General features: G+C 38.4%; 1 protein-coding gene across 4 annotated transcripts in view; it reads right to left on the bottom strand.

Annotated features, from left to right (window-relative positions):
- Positions 1-16,636, bottom strand: part of LOC106056002 (mothers against decapentaplegic homolog 6-like) — a 35,913-nt gene extending 19,277 nt beyond the window's left edge. Inside the window, exons 1-4 of one of the 4 annotated variants that reach the window (XM_056017093.1) lie at positions 16,475-16,636; positions 12,769-13,565; positions 11,616-11,699; positions 9,122-9,199 (exon numbers count right to left, since the gene is read on the bottom strand). In XM_056017093.1, coding sequence (XP_055873068.1) covers positions 9,122-9,199; positions 11,616-11,699; positions 12,769-13,213 — 607 coding nt within the window. In that variant the 5' untranslated portion in view covers positions 13,214-13,565; positions 16,475-16,636. Of the gene's footprint in view, positions 1-9,121; positions 9,200-11,615; positions 11,700-12,768; positions 13,566-15,990; positions 16,404-16,474 lie in introns of those variants that run through there. The other 3 variants (XM_013212537.2, XM_013212538.2, XM_013212539.2) reach the window with 3 other exon arrangements.
- Between the last annotated feature and the right edge of the window lie 403 nt (positions 16,637-17,039).

Here is a 17,039-nt window from a genome sequence, read left to right as displayed (position 1 = left end):
GCTCCGAGAGCTGCGGGATAGTTTGTCTGCAGTCACTTAACCTGTATGGGAGCTTGAAGGTACTACGCCTAACAGAAGAGTTTCTCGCCAAGGCTCTACGGGAGGACTAATCCTTCCAGTCTTGTTACCAATTGGGGTTCATCTCAGGTGCATAGACATCGAATGTTCATACTCTTGTGTGGCATGACTTCCACATGGAGATCACAGATTTTTCTGCATCGTAGAAGCCCATTAGAGTGTATCTTGCTATCAACTTCTACGAGAAGTTCAGATGACTCGTGCAACTTTGATACACTCTTGGGCTCTCCAGCTACTGCCTTAAATGCATTGTAGATGAGAAAAGGTCTCATCTTTGTTAGGCTTTTCCCCTCTTCTGTACACCTGGCCACCAGAAATGATGGCTTGATAGAGTTTCTTGTGCCCTCCTTCTTTCTTTCTTCCATTCTTCCTTTCTTGCCCAGACATAAATCTGGGGCAAGTAGTTTTTTTTTCTGTTGTCCATAGACAATTGTGGCTGTTCATCACTTGTGCTCCCCACCCGCCATCGAGTCCAACAAGGGTCGAGCCATTCGGGTGTTCAGAATGAACCCACCAGGGCTATACCGGTGCTTTACCGAGTCAGCTGCTGCATCCGACATGTGTCCGATACATTTGCTCCATGATTGACCCTTTAGGTCGATGACCTATGCTGGTAGCTCAGCGCGACCAGCCGATTGACTCAGAGCGGGCCATCTGGGCTACAGGACTAGAGGAACTTTGAGCGAAAAAAAGCTTATCCTCCGATTTTTGAGGTGAACGCCGAAACAATTCCAAGACCGCAGTTGTGGACTCATCACTTGTAGCTGTACGAGGTCACCCTGATCGACCTTTATGCACATCACACACTGTTCCGTGAATTTCAAATTTGTCTCGTAGACGTGTAATTGTTAACCTTGAAGGTGGTTCTGTACCATACTCACGTCTCCACTGTCTTCGAACCGCAGCAACATTCTCAAACTTTCAATACCACTTTATTATCTGCTTCCGCTCTTCAAAACTCAAACGCACGTCCGCCATGTTGCAGTTACTTCCTTGCCACTCCGGTACTGTGTGTGGTACAGAACCACCTTCACATTTATTTTTCTAATTAGACATTAAGCTTTCCATGTGCTGAAATTTAGCATTGTAGAACGGGAAATAAATTGTCTATGACAGTTCAAAGTGTATATACATTTTTTTGACGCACTCTGTCTGTAGTTTACCCTTACGGCTCAGGCCCCCCCCCCCACACACACCTGTCTCGATACTAAAAAACTGTTGTGCATTCTTCTGTTTTAATACAGCAACTAGACTGACTGTATAGGTGTCGTAGGATCTGGACGATTTTTTCTGGGATGCCGTATTCTCTAGCTATTTTCCATACTGATTCTCGGTGGACACTATCAAACGCTTTCTTAAAGTCTACGAAACTGATCGTTAGCCATTATTGGTTCTCAATACTTTGTTCTATGATATTTCGTAGAACGAAGATCCGCTCTGCACATGTTCTGCCTCTTTGGAAGCCTGCTTGTTCTTCTCTGAGCCTCTCATCTACAGACTGATGAAGCCGATAAAGGCACTTTTCTTATTCCATATGCTTGGACAAAAGTATTCAAATGCCCCGTCTTTCACCGTGACTGAGCAGGGCCTGAGATATCTGCGTTTCACCACCAATATACCCAGCAAATTCAGTTGATTCATAATGCTCTTGCTCGTATTTTTTATTTATTTATTCCAAATCAACGTTTTGACTCGTACGAAGTTGAAGAACTTTCTAATATTCAAACCTTTTATAGTGCAAAGAATTGCAAGCCTATTATTAGATGTACATGGTTGACCATCATCATCTCATCTCTGCCTGTGGTCCCTTATGGGACATAGGCCACCAGCCAGCTTCTTCAAGGCGTCTCGGTTCTGGGCGTGTCTCTCCAACTGTCCCCACGTCTTGCCCATCTGCTTGACATCTGCTTCCAAATTGCGGCGCTATATATTCCTGGGCCGTCCCTATCTTTCTCTTTTTAAGTCTGTCGAGTATGATGGTAGTCAGTCTGTTGTAAATATTATCTTCCTCTTCACTGTCATCCAAGAAACGTACAAGATTTAACAACAGAGATGTCTGCAAGTGAACTTTGACGACTACAGGTATAAACAAATAGTTTGAGAACATCGCGCAGGATGGACAACAGAACAAACTGAGCGTGCTGGTACGAACCTCGCTGATAGCGACAGAAATGAAGTTGCCATAAAGAAGGGGATGCACAAGAAAGCAGCCCTGTTAGATAGCCCTGAAACAGGAGCATTCAGATACACGAACAGTGGCTAACTTTGCCGCTTCGGAATCGGCTTACTTAGTAAGATCCGATTGTTCGTGGACTCAAAAAGAAACACAAACTAGTTTTTCATGTGAGTGCATTATTTACATCCTTTGTCTTTCAAGACAGAAGGAGACAGTCGGCAACCTCGTCATGGTGAACAAAATGTCCATTTCTAGCGTACTCGTAATATAAAAATCCAGTTATGGATTTACGGCAGTGCGTCAACCCTATGCCTATATTTCCGCAAACCTAAAAATATACAAAATACACATTTTTTGCTTGCATATTTAATAATTATAATTATTTTTAAAGTAGAAAAATAAGATTACATACTCTAAAAAAAAAACGAGAGCAGAAAAAAATGTATTTCAATACGTATTTAAAAGAAACAAAACAGTTAACACACGATTAGATTTATCACGATTAGATTTATAATATTATTTTTTTAGCAAAGATACGTAGGTCTGTAATTAATTAATAATATATTAATTAAAATTCCCCAATTAAAAACATAAAATACCATCTAAACATTAATAGTTATTCCAAGAATAAATTGTACAAAAAAATCTAAATCTATATTACATAGATCTACGATTAACGTACTAAAAGAAGAGAGAGAGAGAGAGAGAGAGAGAGAGAGAGAGGGCAGTGACCGGGCGCGCTCTGCGCGCGAGCAGGTGAGGTCACGTCAGTACGTCATCATACGTGCGGATAGACAGCTGCCAAATAATTGACCTGAAAAACTAGGGTCCTGCGATGTAAAGTTTTACCCAATTGTGGCGTTGCAGTTCAGTGTTGAAGCCATCTAGAACGAATAGTCTTGGTCAAAAGGGTACTGATTGGGGAGGTGTTTTTTTTTTTTTAAATAAACAGATTTTGGTCTACTGTCATAGTTGCGATGGATAACGAATAAACGCCGGCTATCAAAACAGCTGATTTGTCTTTTAAAATGGAGTGACACGTCTGTACAGTGGAGTGCTATGAAACGCTTCTCAGACTGTTCTTTACATCTCCACAAGCCTGCTCAGTCTTAGTTGAGTGCTAGCTTTGTTCTTTATGTCTCAACAATATCTTTGGAAAAGCAACATTGCCTGGGAGTCTGAATAATAATTGTAAACATCGTCTTGCACAGGCCGAGAGAGAGAAAGAGTGAGGAAAAGAGATAGATAGAGAGAAAGAGATGAGAGAGAGAGAGAGAGAGAGAGCTGGAGAAAGAGTGTATTATAAGAAAAAAAAAAGCAGGTAGGTGTACATTCCCTCTGGAGACCAACAGTCCAGACCTACCCTCAGTTCACTTAATACCCGAGAGAGTTTTGCTGGGGATCAAAAGAACCAAGGAGTGGAGTCTGAAGGGCGAAAAACACAGAAGAGAATAATTCGATAAGAGAGAGGGAGAGAGAGAGAGGGAAGGAGCATGATGAGGCGGGAGAAGGCTGCGCGAGAAGAATGCTGGCCCGATTTAGCTTGGTTCATTCAAGGGAGGTAACTCTAGGCCCAGACTACACAATGGATTCCCATCTCCTCTCATACATAGGCTGGACATGGACATTAACGGCCTTATATTTGCGAGTTTCCAACTTTCGTTCGCCACCCTTTAAAAAAAAACAGTTGTTTACCCCCCCCCCCCACTTCTTTTTACAAAAGCTTACATCAACTCACCCCGTCAGTCTGTGTGGTAAAAATTGTGTACACGTTAATTCTCCCACACCCCATCTCGGATTAAGCTGAAATTTTGCACAATTATTTCTTGTACCCGACAACACAAGAATCAATGTAAAAATAAAATAACCAATTAGTTAATTAACTATAGGTAATTAATTATTTTGTTTGATATCTTGAAGAAAGGAAAGAAATCGCACTTGACAGATGTGGTGGTATAAGTTGAATTAGTCCTCTTGAGGAATCTTCAGCCCTGAGTGAACATTGTTTTTTATGCATATAAAAAAACGATCATGTAAACATTCACCAAGATAACCCCTCCCCATTTCAAATTGGTCCAGATAAGTGATCAGTGATAGGATCATAGCGTATTCAGAAAGCTAAAAGCTAAACGAAAACAATTAGTAAAAATATTTGTATCGCACATTTGTCTAGGTCAGTACTATCGGAGCCTACTGATACAATTACATTTAATATAAGCTTTTTTTTTTTTTAAAGAATTTTTGATGGGGTTTATTTTAAGGCTCAAAAAGGAGTGCTACAAGGCTAGAAATAATATCATGACGGGATAACAGATAACTATTGGGAGCAAGAAAAGGGTGAGGCGAGGGATTCAAGTAATTACACCAATTGAAAATATACAAGGCTTGTCATTTTAGATGGCGCAGGAGTCTCAGTACAGTAACACTGATGTCAAATAGAACTCGACACAGATTAGTGATGGTTAATTGGCAGAAGCATCGACCTTTCCAACTACGACCACATATCTGACACAAAATGGCACCTATTAGAGACGTACACACACAAAAAATAACACAAGCCAGTGCACCAGCCTATAAGCTTTGAAACAAACACAAGCCAGTGCACCAGCCTATTAGCTTTGAAACAAACACAAGCCAGTGCACCAGCCTATTAGCTTTGAAACAAACACAAGCCAGTGCACCAGCCTATAAGCTTTGAAACAAACACAAGCCAGTGCACCAGCCTATTAGCTTTGAAACAAGAACAAGCCAGTGCACCAGCCTATAAGCTTTGAAACAAACACAAGCCAACGCACCAGCCTATAAGCTTTGAAACAAACACAAGCCAGTGCACCAGCCTATAAGCTTTGAAACAAACACAAGCCAGTGCACCAGCCTATTAGCTTTGAAACAAGAACAAGCCAGTGCACCAGCCTATAAGCTTTGAAACAAACACAAGCCAGTGCACCAGCCTATACGCTTTGAAACAAACACAAGCCAACGCACCAGCCTATTAGCTTTGAAACAAACACAAGCCAGCGCACCAGCCTATTAACTTTGAAACAAGAACAAGCCAGTGCACCAGCCTATAAGCTTTGAAACAAACACAAGCCAGTGCACCAGCCTATAAGCTTTGAAACAAACACAAGCCAGCGCACCAGCCTATTAGCTTTGAAACAAACAAGACTGCACCAGCCTACTAGCTTTGAAACAAACACAAGCCAGTGCACCAGCCTATTAGCTTTAAAAAAAAAAACAAATATGAGGTAAGAGGCCCATGCAACAGGTAACAACACCAACGCGAGTACACAGCCACCAACACGCAACAGCACAGGCCTACAACAGGAATTTTTTTGTTGTTCTGTTCGCTAGACGGCCTTAACCTCGCGCAAGGGCATACGTACAATTTTATTGTGCCAAAATATTGGCTCCTATTCACACTATGGTCGTATGTAAGTTTCACAACACCCCCCCCTTCCCCCCAAAAAACCCCTCCTTCCTTTCTGTACCACGTACAAAAAAAAGGTCGACAGTCACATGCATTGTGATTTACTACGGTGCAGGTCAATCGCAGCTGCCTATTAAAAAAAAAAATAAAGGCCAACTTTAAATCTTTTATTTATTAGGAGCCTGACATGAATCATGCCAAAATCGTACTGACCCCCCCCCCCCGGGGCACCCCTTTCTCTTCTACGACCGCTTTGACTAGACAAGGGGACTAGGTTCTATTTCTAACCCGGACCCAGGCGACTCACAATCGTCCGTTATGTCTCGCGCTCATTTATCACCACTTCCGCTCCTGTCACATCGACCCCTCTTTCATCCATGCATTACTCGCAGACGTTGTTACAGACTTTCACGCCCCCGCCATTCTACTCCACAGCACAACCAAGACACATACTCGCCCTTACCCCAAATCTTGTCTGGATAAGAAAAAAAAGGGCAGGGTATTATTATTATTGATGTATTCCACCTAAAAAAAAAACGTATATTTTTGTACTATGTCGTCTGCTTTCAAAAGACATTCGTGCAACAATGGCAACATTCTCATTCATCATAACGATATTTACAAACAGGCAGATTTTTGGTGTGCTACAACAAGCTTATAAACACTCGATAAATGCGAAAACATAACAAGCAGTTTTTGTTTTATTACAAAATTATGAGATAGTTGGTCATTAAAATCCTGAAATTATGTATGAAATTTCTGGTGCATTTTTTTTCAAACTTTTAAAATGTATTTATTAAATATTAAAGTCTAACAATATCGCTTTACATAAGAGTTTGATATAATTTAATATATATTTAATATATACTATCATCTTTGTTCATGCCACAAATCACAACACACTGCTTGTTTCTAGTAACAAAGGAAGCTGTTTTGTTGACATTACCATTCAAATAACGCAGTTGATAATCCAGCATTGCTGAATATCAATTCAAACAAGCAACTCGCAAGTGTGTGTCACTAGATGTAAAATCTAGAATCGGAATTCGCCGTTACATCCAAAATGAAACTAGACAAATCGTTCTGTGGGTGTGTAGAGCTATTGGCCCTTTGTTTACAGATTTAATTTAACTTGATAATCATGGAACAAGTATTTTCTGGGAGTTTTGGACCAACGTTTGAATTCATCATATAGACTCAAAAGTCTTGTTTCAAAACGTCCGACTTAGGCTTACATGTAATTCTATAGTGCCTTCCAGTTCGTTGGATGAACCCAAAGCCTTCATTAGCAACAGGAAGGAGGACATGGAACAACAGAGGCAGAAATCATCCAAGAAAGAGCAGGATTAAGTTCCGGTAAAGTTGGGAAGAGAATCGATCATGCTCTCGGCAAGTAGCTCTTCATGGGCAGAGCTAAAAATGTCAATCAAGACTCAATGAAACCTTCTTTAGTTCATCGCCAGTGTGCAAACGTCACTGCATATTAAGTAAGGCGGAAAATTCAAGAGAGTGGCATAGGCATCGAGATAACATCTAGTTGCTTCTAAACATTTATTGTCTACGTTTAATAATCCAAAGCAAAGCCTACAACTTTGCGAATAGCAAACAATGCCCATAATAGTCATAGACTATGTAGAACGAAGTTATTTCCCCCCCCCCCTTTTTAAAGGAGGAGATGGAAAGGGTCGACTGAGGTCACAAAGCCACCTTTATTACCATCAACAAGCTTAGAGACCTCCCTCCCCCCTCATTCTCCCCCCATCAGCGCTGTAACCCGAACCCATCGCCTTTAATGTAGAGCCGAGACCAAAGGACGGGAAGCTGAGGTAAGAGGGGGGGGGGGGGGAAGAGGCTGAGGTAAGAGGGGGGTGAGGGCTGAGATTGTTGAAACAAGCCAAGTATACACGGTGGAATGACTCTTGCGATTATTAACGCGTGGGCGCACATTTGTAAACGCCACTACCTTGATGAAAGTGATCGGCGTGCTTATCTTATTCCCCCCCCCTCCCTTTTCTCTCTCCGTGAATCGAGGCCCTCCTCAGAACATAGGCCAAGTGGTTGGTACAGTGGTCACCCCATGAAATAACAGTCAGTGGGTTGAAAGGTGGTCGCCGAAAGACACGTAAGACGAGTGCACATTAAAGTGCACATACATCTGCGCTAAAAGTAAACAGCCAGCTTCTTTCGTAGGGAAAGCTTTGTCCCAACTGACCCAAAGAATAATCAACAGGGATGCCCGGGAAGCGGAATCTCAGGACTACTAAAGACGTCAATGAAATTATGTGGGAGGAACTCGCCCAAGATCGGAGACAGACTGGGCGTGCTAGTACACTTCAGCCGAGAGCGAAAGAAGTGAAGCGGCCTTAGACCAGAGAAAGAAAGCTCTCCTATCATACATGCTTTCATACTGTAGCAAAGTTTGATAGAAACCAAAAACATATTTCATCTGGCCATATCCATTGTCTTTTCAAGACAGAAGGAGCCGCATGACTATGGTAACTCGCAGTGACGTAGCTAGAGTGGGGGAGGAGGGGGAGAATTAGGAAATCCTCCCGGGCCCCCACTTGAGTGGTTTTTACATTAAATATTACGCAAAATGCAGAGCCACCAACAGGTCAAGCTCATCGGGCCCCCAGATGATGGAAAATTCCTCGCTACGCCCTTGGTCACTTGATAAGAAATCAAAACTGACACATTTGGGAAAGGGAAGAGTCAAGTGGTGATGAACATACTCAGTTAGGATCAAGGTCTGAATAAGGTGCTACAGGGTGGACTTACAGGAAGGGAGTACCAATAAATTATCTACATAATACATAGAGCTCTAACCCGTAAGACATTTCTAACAGTCACTGACACAAGCGCGCATCTCTAAATATACAATGTAAAAAAAACAAACTTTTTATCATTGATAACTTGAAAAGTGTAATTATAGAAACGTGCGTTTTGACACAGACTACACCTTTTGACACAGACTACACGTTTTGACACAGACTATGCGGTCATATAATGAGATCTCCAGGGCTAGCATCGACTTCCATGCCAGGAACAGTAGCAGAGAAAAGAGAAGCAGACAAAGGGAGTGAAGGAAGGAGAACATTAAAGAATGGAAGGGCCTGTCTGTGAAAGGACTGATCATGTTGGTGGTGAAGGAGAACATTAAAGAATAGAAGGGCCTGTCTGTGATAGGACTGGTCATGTTGGTGCCACAATGGTCCATAAAGAATATAGGACAGGTGAAAGGTGAGTTATAGAAAATGATTGTCTTGCACTAACTGATCAAACTAAAAGCATCACGGCTTGCTAATGCTATAAGTCATAAGTCTCAGTTATGCCAAGAAGTTGTAATCAAAGCAAGGCTAATTTTTTATTTAAAAAAAAAAAAAGAAATTGTTTAAGTGTATAAATGTTAATGCAAAATGCAATGCATTATAACAGCCTACCTGAACTATTATCCTGACAGACACATGACGTAAATCCAGTTGTATCTGTAGACTCCATAATCCTAGGAGAATAGTGGCCTGTAACAACACACAATAGGTATTCTTCTTTAATAGAGACACAACGCACATTAGGTATTCTTCTTTAATAGGGACACTAAACTAATTACATTATAACATCTGAATATAGTAATTCAAAAAATGACAAACCCTTTAACCAAACTAAAACAAAAAGTTTGGCTGTAGTAAAACCTTTTGATGCTGTCAACTTAAAAAACAACGTTAGTTACTAGAGATTTTTGTTTTCAATAATATAGTCAGCTCCAAGGGAAACTCAAAATATCAGTACCAATAGAAACAAGATTGTTTTTGTGCATTTTATGATTTCACGCGTTTTTGTGTTGTGCTTTTTTTTTTTTATTCAACTTGCGCGTCTTTATTCATATTGCATAGTTCAGAATTCACTCTATTTCAGTGATTACTGGCTACAAGCCATTGCCAGCAGTTCTCAACCCATGGGTTGTAATTTAAAGATGTTTTTAAATGCCTTAATATAATTAGACTTTTTTTTTTGGGTTAAAAAAACAACATAAAACCGGGGCAATAGTACTGTACAGTTTTTCAACGCAAGCCCCATCCCCAAGTAACTAAACTACGAGTTCAATATACATTGTTGGTGTTGTGGGATAAGAATGCACAGTCCGTTTTAAAAAAAAAATGTGAACTATGGCCAAGACTTGAGCAAGACATTTATTCATATTTATCTAACGTTGTGTGTGACCTATTAAATTAATGTAACGAAGGGAGTGACAGAGAACTCAAGTGAGAAAGAGACAGAGAAAGTAATGACAGGTAACGAGATGGATCTAAAGGTTAACTTCAGCAAACACACACACACAAACAACATTTCAATTCCACCCTACCCCCCACTACCATAACCCTTTCTTTTTCCCCATACAACCAATTTTGTTCCTGAATCAAAATAGAAGATTCCTTTTTTCCCCACACATCAACGTTATGTCATAATTTCTATCTCCTTTAATTCATCTCGTCTACTCACCCCCCCCCCCCTTTAAAAAAAAAAAGCCACGCAAGCGGGTTGTGCACACAAACACACATATTCAAAGGCGGGATGGGGCGGGGGGCGTGCTCCCGGTATGATTACGTCCCTAGCCCCAGCGGTGATAACACAGAGTTAAAGGGGGGAACGAACAAAGCATTACCTTCGCATGGTTACAAGAGAATATAGCAAAGACAAGAGAAGGCATGGAGAAGATGAGAGCGTAAGACAAGGCCATGAATGACTCGACTAAAGCAAGTCACAAGTCAATACTTTTGTCAGACACACTCAAATGTTTTTGTTTTCCCTTCAAAATTGTTACCCTGGTACCCCCCCCCCAACACCATTTTTTCTTAAAGCTTTCGCGAAATTTAAAGCTACACAGCACAAGCGACTGTTATTTCCCATTCTGCGCTAACCACATTCTTGTGCTAGGAATAGGGTGCACCTACTTCATTACAGTGTACAGCTGTAATAGGTAGATCAAAATACTCAACCAAAGGTGTGCATTTCTGTGACCATATGTAATAAGGAAGATAAAGAGGCCTTGAAAGAAACTGGCCTACGCAATGAGAAGATATATAGACAGCGAAAAGAAACTGGTATATACAATAAGGAAGATAAAATAACTGACTTTAAAGAAAGTACCGATATGGACACTAGGTGATCAATCAAATAATGACAGAAATTTTTGGAAGTAATATAGTATAGAAAAAAAAAGGGGGGAGGGGAGCTCACAGAGTCAAGATTAATCATATAATTTACATTTTCAGATAAAACTAAAATAATGATAAAAGCGTGGATAATGATGAAATGATCTGCACAATGCTGGTAGACCATTTGTGCTATAAGTGGCTGAAAATACATGCCCCTTGCAATACTGAGCACAAGCCAGGTGTACCCAAAACAAATGCTGAAATATTCTATAACTGGCTCTTGCCTCAAATTGATCCCCCCCCCCAACAACTAAATTTAAAGAAGATGCAGATTTTATCACAACAAGGAGTTGACCTGTACCTAACAAATGTAAATAATTAGTGCAATATCTTGCAGCAGGGTTTTTATTTTAAAATTCTATGTAGAATGCTGATTCAAGAGAAAAAAAAAAAGCTTATATCCAGAAAAATCAAAATTGACACATTTTTAATAAAAATTCTTATATTTACAAAAAAAAAATCATTCTTATATATTTTTGGTGTAAAAAGAGTTCCTATCAATGGGAAAGAGGGGTTGGTGTGGAAGGAGAGAGGGGGTAGGGGAGAACAAGGCAAGAATAACACAAGTTTATATCTGTGTAATGTGATAAATAGATTTTAAATAATAGTCAGGGACACAAAGAGGCTTGTCAATGTGACATTCCCAATGGTAAATTGTAAATACATCTGCCTCCCCCCCCCCCCCCCCAGTGTATTGTGACACTATTAGCTATGGCCTCACCTTGATATTTGTCATTTGGATCTTCAATTCTAGAACAATGTGAAGATAAGTTCAAAAGTTTATCAGTATAAATGGTTGGCTCATCTGAAAAAAAAATGTGTACTATCATACATAGCGGTAACAAACACAATAAAAAGATCTCATCTGAAAAAAAAAAAATTATACTATCATACATAGGTGACCAACACAATAAAAAGATCTAACCCGAAAAAATTCTTCAATGAACTTAAGGAAAAAAAAAAAGATTTTTTAGAACAATAGCTGTTAAATCTTATTTCCGTGCTTCATTCGGGAAGTTAGAATATAAAGTGGACCATCCAAATAAAGTGAGTGGTGAAGTGGTACAGCACTTGGTTTCCGAATTGAGGGTTCCCAAGTTTGAATTCCAGGATTTCAAACATCAGGATTTTTATGAGGCCCCTTAGTTGAGTGGTAGAGCATTATGATGAGCACTTGACACCCTCATTAACTGTCGGCCAAAGAAACAGACGAGCTTTCATCATCATGGATGCAAGCAACGGAGCCCCATTTTGCCTGCAAGGCAACCCAAAAAAAATGATCATTGTCCCTTCCACCATAGACCAGAAGGTCTAAAAGGGGTACCATTTTTTGTTTACCTTTATTTAACATGAAAAGTTATCTGATTGGTGAACAGGAAAATGTGCGGTAGCTGAGTGGTAAAGCACTTAGCTTCTGAACTGTGGAGCCTCGAGTTTAAATACTAGTAAAGACAGGGATTTGGAATTTCTGGATTTTCAGGGCTCCTTTGAGTCAACCCAACTCTAATGGCTACCTGAAATTACTTGGGGAAGTGTGAAGGTGATTAGTTGTTGATAATCTTTACATCATCTGCTCCAATAGATCACAATTCTGAAAGGGAGACTTTAGGTTATTGTGAAAACCATGAGAGTTCTACAATTTTTTTCCTACATTTTGTGCACAACAATCTAAAATTAAATACAAATAAATGTTAAGATAGAAAGACTCTAACATACAAGTCTCTGAAGGTCTTTATTAGAAAATTATTAAAGGAATGCCCAGCTGGGCTCCCTTATGAATAATAAAACTATTTTAATTTCTAAATAGAAACATTTTTCTGTGTAAAATATAAGATATTTAAAGTAAAAAGTAATAGTGAGCAAGACATAATTACCTATTTTGACAACTAAACTCCAATGGTATGGATTGCAACATATCACAGCATCTTTCTCGTCATTTTGAAATGTACAATTTGGTAATCGCTTCATTTCTGCATCACTTTTTAAATCCGGCCATCTAAATACTCTGCAGCACAGGTTATACGGTGACACCATGTGTTTTCCCACGCGGATTTCTGACTTGGCCACGGGTACACATGGAGTTATTTCACCACCACGGGACTCCATTGCTTGGAGGAGTACTTGGAGCTGTTCTTCCTTCAACTTCTTAAAGAAAGAATGTGTGGCCGTTTTAAGCTCTAATTCCTCTTGCGTGGTTGATGCTGGTGTTGATGGGGATGATGATCTGGAGGCGTCTTTTTGAGACGAACCCCTGGTTTCATCGTTTATTTTGTACTTCCACAGGCGCTTCACGAGTGAATTTCGCTTGCTGCGGAACATAAAGTTTGGCACCACATGCCAAAAGGGTGCATTCGTTTAATATATATATATATTGATGCTTTCAAAGGCCAACAAAAGGTATAATGATTAAATCTGCAAACAATCTTCTCTGACTGCAACCAGCAATCATTTGAAGAAAACTTCACACAGAAAAGCTTATAGTATCAATATCCACACTTTTTCTTCTTATATCCAGGAAATTAAGAAAACTTTTGTTTTGTTTTACAACGTATGTTTCATCACCCAATTAATACAATATATGTATTACAAATGAACCAATTTCTGAAAGAATCAGCACATAAAGCCACAACTTTCTAGTAGATAAAAAGGATCTCAGAAGATCTACTGAACTCTGGAATAAAAAGAAATAAAATGCATTAATTAATATGAATATTTCCTTATTGTATTGTATTGGATCTAGTTAACATAAACATTGAAGCCGACATTAAACTAGGCCTTCTGTAAATTTGATATCTAGCTCATTTTATTATTAGAATGCTTTTTAATACCAAACATAATCTTTTGAAATGTAAATTACTGCTATACTAACATGGGTTAAAGAAAGGAAGTTTACAATTACAATTTTTTCAAGTAACGTCTGTATTAGATAAGATAAGGAATGATTTTGTGATAAATATTTAGCATTTAACTAGCTGAATAAAGAATTTATTTTTATTTTTTAAAGAAAAGCATCCAATAATAAGTGCTATGTAAAAACATGTCTTAATGAAAAGCTACAAATATTTTTTTATTTATTTTTTGGTTGTGTTGAATAACAGACATCACAATATTAAAGGCATAAGGAGATTTTTACAAATTAAGTAATGAGTGAGAGGTTTGCCTAGCTGTTTGGTATATGATATGGACATTCAGCACCATCTTATGGAGTTTGAAACCTGACTAGCATTCATTTCCTGTTGTACTGCAGGAGTTTAAGCCATTGTGACTGTCCGTGAATGAGTTGAGCTAAGGACCTTTAGAGCTCGACCTAAAGGAAGGATTATACCCTGTAGCCATGAAGGAGAGACTGGCTCTTCCCTGAACCCTCTGTCAACTAGAAGATTATGTAATCACATTTGTTAATTTTGGGGTCATGACTTCTTGAGCCAAGCATGTTTCTCCTTACTGGATGAGACTGGAGGTCAAGCCCCATAGGAGATTCTTTGATGAGACTGGAGGTCAAGCCCCATAGGAGATTCTTTCGTATTCCTACAGTATATCACCACTAGCCACTGACCGTGAGAAAGTGGCCAATGCATGTGTGAAGAAGGGTATGAATGTTGGAACAGGTTAGCGAGCCTGTCCTTCTAACCATGTGCAATGTCCTTAGTGGTGTGGAAGCCCACTGTGTTTTTTCCTTGTTTGTCTATTCATCTCCTCAAATAGATATTCCGAGAGGTATCCACAGTCAGGCCAGAAAAATATTACCTTCTAGTCTATAGGTAGGACCTGGAACGAATCATTCTTTCTTTAAGTCTACAATACTGTTATACCCATAGCAGTGTTTCACAACCAGGTACATAATTATTTCATGTGGAGTGTTTTTTTTTGGGGGGGTGGGGGGTGGTTGTGGGGAGTACTTGGAAGAATGTCAGGCAACAATGGTTCAGAAAAGAATGACACTTTACAAGTTTATTTGGAATTGGGGGAAAGTCTATTGAAAAAATAAAGTGAATTCTACTTATATGACTAGATGGTTACAAAATATTTAAGGATAACAAATTGCAGTCTAGATTTTATACAGACCAATTGTAATAAAATATTAATTTTTTTATTAATTTATATTGTATTGAATAGATTAACCTTTATCTAAGTTAAAGTATCCAATGCATAGTACTTTACTTTGAAAGTGGTGAAAGATGTTCAATATTATTAACTTTCTTAAAAATCTAAGTTGCATACAAAAACATGGTTTGATAAGCTACATCTATATATATTGAATTCTAATAATTAATTATTAGAAATTTAGATATAATTATATATATATATATAGATAGATCTATAGTCTATAGAGTAAGGACTCTATTTTATATAGTCAATATAGATCTAGATCTAGTATTATAATTTTATTATATATTATATAAATCTAGATAACTAGATCTATATTAAAATATAATTATCTATCTAGAGATCTAGATAAATTAGATTTATTCTAGACTATGATTATACTTGATTATAGTCTTAAAATTAAATCTAGATCTAGATTCTAGTTAGTGTGAGTCTGACAAGTCAACAATAATTAATGATTAGATAGATCTTCTAGATCTAGATTAGATTCTATTATAAAGTAATTAGATCTACTTCTAGATCTATAGTGTCTATACTAATCTAGATATGGATAGATCTAGCTAGTCCTAGGCCTAGATCTAGTGAGTAGATGATTATCATGATGATCTAGAATCTAGATCTAGAATCTATATTATTATTATTATTATATTACTACCATACTCTAGTTAACTAGTAGACTCTATATACTTTATATAGAGTCTACTATACACTATACTATACTGTCTATATTATTCTAGATCTAGAATCAACAGAATGTCTAGTTCTACTCTAGACTCTAGAATATATCTTTATAATATGATTTATCTTATTCATAGAATATCTAGATCTAGATCTAAGATCTAGAGTCTAGATCTAAGACTATCTAGATCTAGAATCTAGTCAAGATTGATAAGCTCTAGTCACTCTAGACCTAGACTAAATCTAAACTTCTTGCTAAATAATAATACTTAGCATAGGCACAACAACATAGATCTAGATCTAAAACACACTTTGACTATTTTGACTTTAGTAATGCTGAGTCCTAGGTCAGGAAAGCTAGACCCCGCATAGGTAAACCTTGGAACGAATGCGAGGCAACACAAATCGAAATCAACAGCACATCCTAACAGAAGGAAAGCCTACAGCAAGTTTATCTCGGAATCCAGAATGAATGAAGAATTCGGGTGTGGTGCGGTTATGTGGTTCCTCGCTACAGCTACACCATCACCTAAAACACACAGATGTATGATTCTTATTTACAAATCATTGACGGATGGATCGACGTACCTTCTATACGCACACACTCTCCCTCTCTCTCATTCTGCACCCCTCTCCGTTTCTATAAGTATTGAACCGACATGTGGTTTCAAAAAAAAGCAAAACACGACGATGTTCCTTTACTGAATCCGCAGGTAAGCAAATTTTTTTTTTGCGAAGGGGTGACAGGTTTTGGTCGATATTTATAAAATCTTTATAAAATAAATAGAGACTTACTGTTATATGATGAAATCAAACTAACTTTTTTAAATTCACTTAAACCTTCCAGCTAGTTAGTATACGAAATGAATAGCTTCAAGTAACTGAATGACTGAAAGCTGACTCTGCCAAACAATAACACCCCTACTTTATTTTTGTATGAGCTAGCCTAGGCATATGATGGGATTCACTGTAAATGCGAAGACATTGGCGCAGAGAAGTCATGTGACGTGTCTAGACTTTTTGGCGCGGCTCAGTGTCGAAAATGATGTGGTCCTGTTATTACATTGGCCGAGCGCACCACTTCTTAGATTCTCTTAACATTTTCTTCTCATCAGTTTTACAAATGTTTCTTGTTTACTTTTTATATTTATCGTATGTTTATTTTCATTAAATAACGTAACCTTTATTTTCTATAACCTTAAATCAATCATGTTGATATTGATTTGTCTTACTGTAAACCGACGCCGTTACTGCCTGTCACTTTAAAACCATTTTATAATTAAAACTTAAAAAAACAAATGTTGGACAGACTAGTCGGCGGCGATATTTGTTTCATATCCTTAACTAAAAAAAAATATCT

This window comes from Biomphalaria glabrata, chromosome 18 (assembly GCF_947242115.1).
Source record: "Biomphalaria glabrata chromosome 18, xgBioGlab47.1, whole genome shotgun sequence".
NCBI classification, from domain to species: domain Eukaryota; kingdom Metazoa; phylum Mollusca; class Gastropoda; family Planorbidae; genus Biomphalaria; species Biomphalaria glabrata.
The sequence above is the reverse complement of the archived record's forward strand: the minus strand, read 5'-3'. Positions and strand labels throughout refer to the sequence as shown.